This window comes from Amblyomma mixtum, chromosome 7 (assembly GCF_055824585.1).
Source record: "Amblyomma mixtum isolate Tamu chromosome 7, ASM5582458v1, whole genome shotgun sequence".
Lineage (NCBI taxonomy): Eukaryota > Metazoa > Arthropoda > Arachnida > Ixodida > Ixodidae > Amblyomma > Amblyomma mixtum.
This window is the reverse complement of record NC_143018.1, coordinates 72,634,619-72,643,227: the sequence shown is the minus strand read 5'-3', so window position 1 is coordinate 72,643,227 and position 8,609 is coordinate 72,634,619. Positions and strand designations below refer to the sequence as shown.

General features: G+C 47.1%; 1 protein-coding gene across 1 annotated transcript; it reads right to left on the bottom strand.

The window, feature by feature from the left end:
* Nucleotides 1-803: 803 nt before the first annotated feature.
* On the bottom strand, nucleotides 804-7,969 carry LOC149336476 (uncharacterized). The gene is made up of 3 exons (XM_089552923.1): nucleotides 7,415-7,969; nucleotides 5,434-5,679; nucleotides 804-1,139 (listed from the first exon to the last, which is right to left on the bottom strand). Exons 1-3 carry the CDS (start codon nucleotides 7,724-7,726, stop codon nucleotides 804-806), a joined length of 894 nt encoding a protein of 297 aa, XP_089409049.1. The 5' UTR covers nucleotides 7,727-7,969.
* Between the last annotated feature and the right edge of the window lie 640 nt (nucleotides 7,970-8,609).

Here is an 8,609-nt window from a genome sequence, read left to right as displayed (position 1 = left end):
CCGAGTGGTGTGCGATTTGGTGACCAACGCGAACTAAGTGACACAAACGAACAAACCACAAACGCGCCTACGGAAACAGCAACAGTGCACAATGCTTTTGCATTCATAGCATGTAAGCAGACGTAAGTGCCTCCCGGCAGTTTTTCAGAACTCCTTTAAATGACAAGGATTCCATCGTTTGTTGGGGTCTGTAAAAGACCCCAACCAGTCTCCCTTTCAAGGAACGATTAATTTCTGCACAGGCCAACAACAACAACATGCCATAGGAACTCCCATTAGAGAAGGGTAAGGAAAAGGTGCTGTGCTGCATAAACGAAGGTCGGTCAAATGTTTAGGGGAATCCCCCAAGGTGGAGTAGATTTGAAATAAGGGAGTAATTACTCATTGACATACCCGAGCGCAGCCATGCGGCTACAAAGGAAAGCTGTACAGTTTTCTCAGAAACTTCGCAGTTAAAGAAAAATTCGTCCTGGTCCGGGGTTCGAACCAGGGACCACCGCTTCACCGGAGCAGTCGCTCTACCAATTGAGCTAACCGGGACGGCAAGCTTATGGTAGGGCGAGAGCGAATTGATCAGTAACTCGAAGTGGGAACAGTGTAGGTCAAATGTTTAGGGGAATCCCCCAAGGTGGAGTAGATTTGTAATATTGAATATGATTTGTAATTACTCCCTTATTATAAACGAAGGTCGTAATGTATCAATTGTTGCAGGCCAATGCAGGCACGGAGTCGACTAGCCCGGAAGCCTTTTCTGAGTGCGAACAACAAGACGCCGGAAACCCAATGGAATCTTCAGGATTTTATTAATCGAAGTAAAAGTACCGGCTGTACTGGGAGTTGTTGAGCTTCTCGGCCTCCCGCGCTTGGTCTCGCAGTTGTGGCTCCTTGCGTCGTTCCCTTTCTTCCCGCTGCCTCGCCATGCGCTTGACCTCTCGCAGCTTGGCCGGGCATGCGGCGAACGTGGCCGTGTGCTCGCCTTCGCAGTTGGCGCACCGCACCCGGTCCCTCTCGGTGCAGACGCGGTAGCTGTGCGGTCCGGCGCAGATCTTGCACCGGTGCTCGTTGGTGCACGCCCTGGCCACGTGGTAGAATGCCTGGCACTTGGAGCATTGCACGGGAGCTGGCAAGTAGTAGTGTACCTGCAGTTGGGGTGGGTTGGTGGGGTGGACCATGAAGTTTGAAGAAGGGGACTTGCGAAATAGATAACGAGGAAGGGAACGATAAGAAGAAAGGAAAGATGGTGTAAATCTATTTTTTTTTCTCAGATCTTTAAAATCAGCAACACCAACTGTACGATCTCTTGCATATAGCACCATAATCCGCCCAGCACTACAATGTGCAGTCATAGTTTGGGTCGGTTGGTTGGTTAGTTTTTTTTAGGAAAGGAAATGGCGCAGTGTCTGTCACACATATCTCGGCGGACACCTGAACCGCGCCTTAAGGGAAGGGAGGAAGGTGGGAGTGAAAGAAGAAAGAGAGAAAGAGGTGCCGTAGTGGAGGTCTCCGGAATAATTTCGACCACCTGGGGATCTTTAACGTGCACTGACATCGCACAGCACACGGATGCCTCTTGCGTTTCGCCTCCATCGAAACGCGGCCGGCGCGGTCGGGTTCGAACCCAGGTACTCCGGCTCAGTAGACGGGCTCCTTACCACTGAGCCACCGCGGCGGGTAGTTTGGGACCCGTTCACTGCATCGAATATCAACAAACTGGAACGCATTCACTGGAAAGCAGCAAGGTTGATATTCAATAAATATGGTCGTGTTTCTATCACTGAATTGATTCGACAATGTGGCTTCCCGTCAATAAGTGAGAGACATTGCATATGTAGGTTAAAATTCTTTTTTTCAGTTACTAACAGGACATTACAATATTAACACCTCTGGTATCTTTATTTTTCGACAGGTTGTAAAACAAGACAACGACATCAGAGAACTATGTTGCCCCTAAACTCAAGAATTAATTCTTTGAAGTACTCTTCCCAGGAACTATAATTGACTTGAATAACCTCACTGACGACGCAGTCACGCAGAAATCATTAAAATCTTTTGAAGAGCACCTGCAATAATGTACTGATATTGTTTTGCCTTTGTGTATGCGAAATTATGTACATGTACCCACCCTGCTAAGGTCTTGAATGAAGACCGCCGTATGTACAAAGAAAAATAAATAAATAAATAAGCAAAAGTCACTCTGGGCGAGCACCTGAACCGCGCCGTGGGAGAAGGGTTGCAGGAACGGTTTGAAGTTATGCCTCCTGTTCCTCGTTTCCCTGCCGTCTCCTTTAAGCAGATACGTACCGTATATTGCCGATTATAAGTCGCTTGTGATTATAAGTCGACCCCCCAACTCGCGACCCGCCTTGGGCAAAAAAAGTTGGACTCCGAATTTAGGTCGACGCTGCCGCACCCTGCGGTCGTAGCTCGCCCAAAATGTTTTTCAGAAGGCCGAGTCATAAAGAAACATTTATTCATTCACGAGGCATTTCTGACTCGTCGCTTGTGAGGACACAGTCGCGGTCATCATCTTATGAGCCACTGCTGCCGCTGGTGGTTTGTCGATAAGAAGTTGCTATCGTATTGAAACAAACCTTTGGTGCAAATCTCAATTAAATTCAAGTTTTTTTAAGCATATCCAGTTTCGCATAGTGTCTGACAGCTATTATGGAATTACGAGCGCACGGGGCGTGATATTATCCGTGACGTGGTCGAAAGTACTTTTGACCCCGCATATAGGCCGACTTTAAGACTGCCTTATAATCGGATTCCGATTGTAAGTCCACCCCCCAACGTTGGAAGGACATTTTAAGAAAAAAACGTCGACTTATGCACGGCAATATACGGTACGTTTAAGGATAGGGAGTAAAGGAGGAGAGATAAAGATGGAAAAACAAGTACTGTTTTTGTCCGAAGCGTCTGGCTCGCGGGGTACGCTCTAGAGGACTGGCACAGGCCACTTATTGTCGAATGGAAGCTTCGGAGCAAAGCAATGATGAGAGGCTAGCTCATTATCTACGTTTTTGGAACTTCGAAGGTTTCGTCTGCCCTTGCTACAAAGCTCAGCAGCGAACTCTGTCGCACGGGCACTTATGACAAAGGCTGTACATAGTGCTCAAGGTCTGCGCCTTTTGTTACTGGATCCAATCCGCGTGTGCTCTGGTACCCTTTGTGCTTCTCTGCCTATTGGAACTTACACCACCGTGTGCCGGGCTATACTGGGCTACCGACCATGGCTAGTCTCAATAGGCTCGTTATCACAGGAGTGGGATAGTGTTTTATCGCATAATTTTTGAGTTCGCGGCGCTGTACAGGCACTAGGAACAGAGTCAGGACATGCGCAACGACATCATTTCAATTTATTCATTATTAATTTACTTACTCCCTAAGGGCATTTAGATGAGGGTATTGCAAAAAGGGGGTTCAAAGGTGCCGACAATGTAAGAAAGCAAAATAAAAATAGTCTGATAAGGAGCTAACATAGTAAATGTGAAATAACGGCTAATGAAAATAGAAGGGCCAGAAAAACTACACACCAGTAACACTTTTTTAAAGTTCTTCTAAATCTGCTTATCTTCAATTCAGTTGCAATGTTACAGGGCAGCCGATTGCGGTCAATAATTGTTCGAGTTGTGGATGACTTGCGAAAGCAGAAGGGTGGAATGTAATGCGTTTGACGATGAATGGATGATCACGGTGTGGGAATACCGAAGAAGGTGTTACAAGAAAGTCTTGAAGCAACGGTTCATGATTAATTTTGTGGAGGAGATACGAGAGCAAGATTGCGACGATGGGAAAGGTCCTCTAATTCAGCCTTACCTTTTAACGCCGTGGCGCTAGTGTAACGTAACTTGAAAAAAAAAATGAAGCGATCAACACTGTTCCGCAGGGATTCGATGTCGTCCATGGCGTAAGCTTGACCTGAGTTCCATATGCTGATGCGTATTCAAGTTTAGGTCGGATTATGCACGTATGCATATTCAAGTTTTCATAACTGCGTAGAAGCATGACGAAGGTTAGGTTTCAGGAAGCCAAGAGAACGGTTACAGATGACAGAATGATTGGTTATATAATTAGAGTTTAACGTCCCAAGGCGACTCAGGCAGTGACGCCGTAGTGGAGGGCTCCGGGTAATTTCGACCACCTGGGGTTCTTTAACGTGCACTAACATCGCACAGTACACGGGGCTCTATAACATTTCGCCGTCATTGAAATTCGGCCGCCGCGATAGGAACCGAACCCGCGTATTTCGGATCAGCCGAGTACCATAACCACTGAGCCACCGAGGCGACTCAGATGACAGAATCAGGTTATTGTGTTAGCTCCAGGTTAAGATGGACTGCAAATGAACTCTTAATCGCAACACTTTTTGTAGTAAGAAAGTGTATGGTTGGGACTCGGTGATTTCAGACAATCCACGTAACCATGGGCAGGCAGTGATTGAATACCCCACCATCCACTAAATTGAGCCCACCCTCAACCCTTGAAGCAGTGTTGTCGTTTGACTTCTGCCCTGAACACCTACTAGCTGACAGAATATGTTTTGTACCCCTACCACAAGAAAAGACTCTCTACACGCCTGCTTACATCGACACGATGATTCACCGGGCGCAGCTGAACACCTAAGGCCGTTTGAGATCTGGACTAAGGGCCACTCCTTGTTCGGGGGACGCAAAGCTTTTTATTGAATGCTTTCATCATCATCATCATCATCATCATCATCATCATCCACTCGACAAGTGCGCTAGAACCTCCCTCAACCTCCTTTAAATTCACTGAAATGAGGCTTTTCTCCTCTTTTCTTACCGCTGCTAAAAAGAGGCAAGTATCAGCGGCATTTGGCATATATGCTATAGTAAAACAACAGTTGTTAACACTGGGCCGCGGTCTACGGCGTCTTGTATTACTTCGCTGGCCAATCGCAACAGTAAACGAAATAAGCTTTTTAATGTTTGACTATGTCGAACAATCCATGTGTCAAAATTATAGAGATCATAATTTTTTTCTTGTGATAAGCAGCGGTCTACTTTTTAGTCGTGGAGGAATTCTGTACGTGGAGGCTGAATGTGGGCGGAGCTTCACTGCAGACTTAACTGTACCCGACTACATAGTATCATGCAACTAAAAAAAAAAAACCTGTTTCTAACATTGGGCCACGGACCGCGCCGTTCTGTATTACTTCGGCGGCCGATCGTAACAGTAAACCAAGTCAGGTTTTTGATGTTGGACTATCTTAAACAAGCCAGGTACCAAAACTCCAGAGCTTATCCTTTTTTTTCTTGTCATAAGCTTCTTATTTAGGTATACAAGAAAAGTTTCAACAACGGACTACTTTTTCGTCGCAGAGGAACTCTGCAGGGTGGTCCTGAATGTGGGCGGAGCTTCACCGCAGACTCAAGTTGTATCCTACTATAGAAGCACGAAAATAGAGCGTACGTTGTACAGCTGGAACCCGAGCTTGACCTGCCTGGGCCTCGGGCGATCGGGGCCGAAGTGGAGCACCACGTGATTCGTGTCCTCGACGCGGACCGTGCCGTCCCTCCGCTGCGAGTGGGCCAACTGCCGGCGGACGTGGATGACTCCCTGCTCCGCGAGCATCTGGAGCAGGCGCTTCTCGCTGAAGCGCGCCGGCACATTCCTGATCTTGCCCGCGTGCCGACTGAACCAGCGGGGCAACTCTGCCTGCGTTCGAAGTTCGGTCAGTTCGAGCACTTGCGTATTCCAGAGTTGGGCAAAATTTATTTCTTTTTCAGGGGTTGTAGCAGGAAAGAAAGGATTGTCAGAAACACACTCGAAATGCGGCCTGCAGCTGTTTTGCGGAAATGCGTTCCCACCGACTGTCCACATAGAAGCTCTATAGTTGTCCTCTGGTTTGGTTTGGTTTGGCTTATGGGGTTTAACGTCGCAAAGCGACTAAGGCTATGAGAGACGCCGTAGTGGAGGGCTCCAGAAATTTCGACCACCTGGGGTTCTTTAACGTGCACTGACATCGCACAGTACACGGGCCTCTAGAATTTCTTCCCCAAATAAATTCAACCGCCGCGGCCGGGATCGAACCCGCGTCTTTCGGGTCAGCAGCCGAGCACCATAACCACTGAGCCACCGCGGCGGCCCTATAGTTGTCCTCTGTACAAGCGCTTGGACTCGCGTCCTCTAACAGAGTCAAGTGTTCTGAGGCCTTGGACCCAACCTTCCTCACAGAGGATAGCGGTGAAAGCGCTCCTGAAATTTTTAAAGGACTCGGGGTTGTATTCCCGTCTATAATCTTTAAGTTTTTAGTGCGCGCCCTCTGTCCCCTTGACATAGTGGTCGATGGACACTTGAAAAACTAATTTCATTGCCGCTCCTTTTCCTTTTTTTCCCTTTGTTCCCCTCCCCAAGTGTCGGGTAGCCTACTGGGCATCGTCTGGTTAACCTCCCTGCCTTTCCGTTTATTTCTCTCTCTCTCTGTCTGTTGTAGTGGCACATACCCACAGCGGGTGATTGGCCGGCTGCTAGGGTGCTTTGCACATTCAAACAGATGTGTAGTATTGTTGTTGTTGTCCTCATAACAACAACAGTCTCTCGAAGCTGTCCTTTTCTTTGTCTACTACATCTTCCTCTTCTTCATCATCATACTCTTCCAAGGCCGCCTCGATAGCCATGGATAACCAACCGTCCAGCTTACGTTGCCGCGTGTGCACTGTAGACTACACGAGTACACTGTGCTTCCCTTTAAGAGCACAGGTGGTGGTTATTGTCATCCAGTTTAGATCCAAATGCGTTCTGCATTGTGGATGCAAGAAGAAAGTGAAAATTCTGTCATGCAAGCCTAAGAGTGCATGCATGCATTAATATGTACAGCACATGCGCTGAAAGACACATGATACTAACGCATGAAAGAATGCGGTACAGTTATGTATGTAGCACCAGACAAGGGATGCTGGTGACAACGTGATCTGGTTATTAATGAGAAAGAATTTCATGGCTCACCGACACGAAAACTCGGCGTCAACCAAAAAGTGGCAGCATTATAAAACTCGCGATTGCTCGAAATGGTGTGACTTCATAGAAGGCGGGAAAATACGAAATGTTAACCAGTAATAGTACTGATACATACAACTGCACCAACTACAAAGGAATAGGATATAATTAGAATAGGGGTGTTATATAAATTGAACTGAATTTAAATAGAATTCCAAAGCTTTCGCATTGCTCGCATCTAAGTTCTTTAAGTGCTCCCGGTAAATTTTGTCGTCAGTAAAAATTGATTATCTGGCTCTATCTCGCTACGATGACAAGTAGAAAAAATTGGACATAAACATTTTCCCGTTAGTCGATTTAAAGTCATGACGTCCTTACGGAAAATGAGGGATTGCAACTGTTTTAAAGTGAATGGCGGTGTAGTCGGACGCAATAAAGAGGAATGTTGCAACACCTTGACCGGGATGCCCGATATGGAGGTGACTTTCTTGAGGCGGTTGAAGGCTTCAGTGCTCTTGACGTAAACGACGAGGTTGCCTTGGTTGGAGAACCAAGCGGTGACGGGTTTCTCGCCTGCCACCTCCTTAAGTGTGCGCCCGATGTACCTGCTGTTCAGGTCACGTGGTGTAGCGCCGGGGTCCGTCGAGCGGATCACCAGGGGCACGCTATTGTCTGGGATCCTAGTGCGTGCATTTTGGACCTCGACCGCCTCTTCGTCCACTGCGTACTTGGAGCAGTTACCCCGCATCTTGTTGTTTGACGTCATGGCCACTGCAGCGAGAAATATGCGAAGAAGAAGGCTGCCAGAATTTATATTTTCTTCAATGAACACTGGCCGGCCCAGCGACTGAACGAATGGGCTATATGTCGCTAAGGAAAACCTATTTAGATGTTACGCCGTCAGGTGCACTACCGGGGACAAAAGTGGTATACTCCACGCGGCGGGAGCCGGAGCAACGGAAAACTGCGACAATTTGGCGAGCACGAAACATTGAAACGAGCCAAGGGACATGCCTGCTGATAATAAAGGTCACGCAAAGGCTGTGTCGATCCCAGATGCCGCCTGTAGATGGCGTTGCAATACAGTTTTTCGTTGCTCCGGCTCCGCCGCGTGGAGTATACCACTTTTGTCCCCGAAAGTACAACGGTCCTCAAGTAAGAACGTCTAGTTTGTCGAGCACGTCCAGCCTGTTTATTTCATTACAGGCCATATGTGAAGTTAAGGAAACACGGGTTATACTAAAATTTACCGGCATTAATTTCACATTTTTTAATAACAAAGGCACACTATTCATTGTCCGTGCCACATGAGCGTCATGGGGGTATTAACAAGTCGGTTTACTCTGTGTTTTCTACACCTTATAAACGCCTTGAACAATTTGTTTGTTGAAAAGGAAACTGTCCTGGTTCCCTGTGGCGTCTTGTTCGAAAGAAGCGTCCAATATCATCGCGGAATAAAAGACAGAAAGTGGGCTATAAACCAGGAAATGTAAACTGCGCGACATCGACAAGGCAGAACAATAAAATAAAAGAATATGGTGACAGTAAAAAAAAATAGAAGAAACGATTGTGAGCTTACCGTGGTCCCAACGTAACTGTATCTCACGCCGTCCCTTGGTCGTTCACTGATGGCGTAGGATTATACTGAA

What these genes read in the sequence shown, in the direction of transcription:
- LOC149336476 (XM_089552923.1), bottom strand. Translation starts at nt 7,726, where the DNA reads ATGACGTCAAACAACAAGATGCGGGGTAACTGCTCCAAGTACGCAGTG. An exon ending in TATCGGGCATCCCGGTCAAG is followed by an intron (nt 5,680 to 7,414) that starts GTGTTGCAACAT and finishes CTTCGAACGCAG; the next exon opens with GCAGAGTTGCCCCGCTGGTT. An exon ending in TCGGGTTCCAGCTGTACAAC is followed by an intron (nt 1,140 to 5,433) that starts GTACGCTCTATT and finishes CCCCAACTGCAG; the next exon opens with GTACACTACTACTTGCCAGC.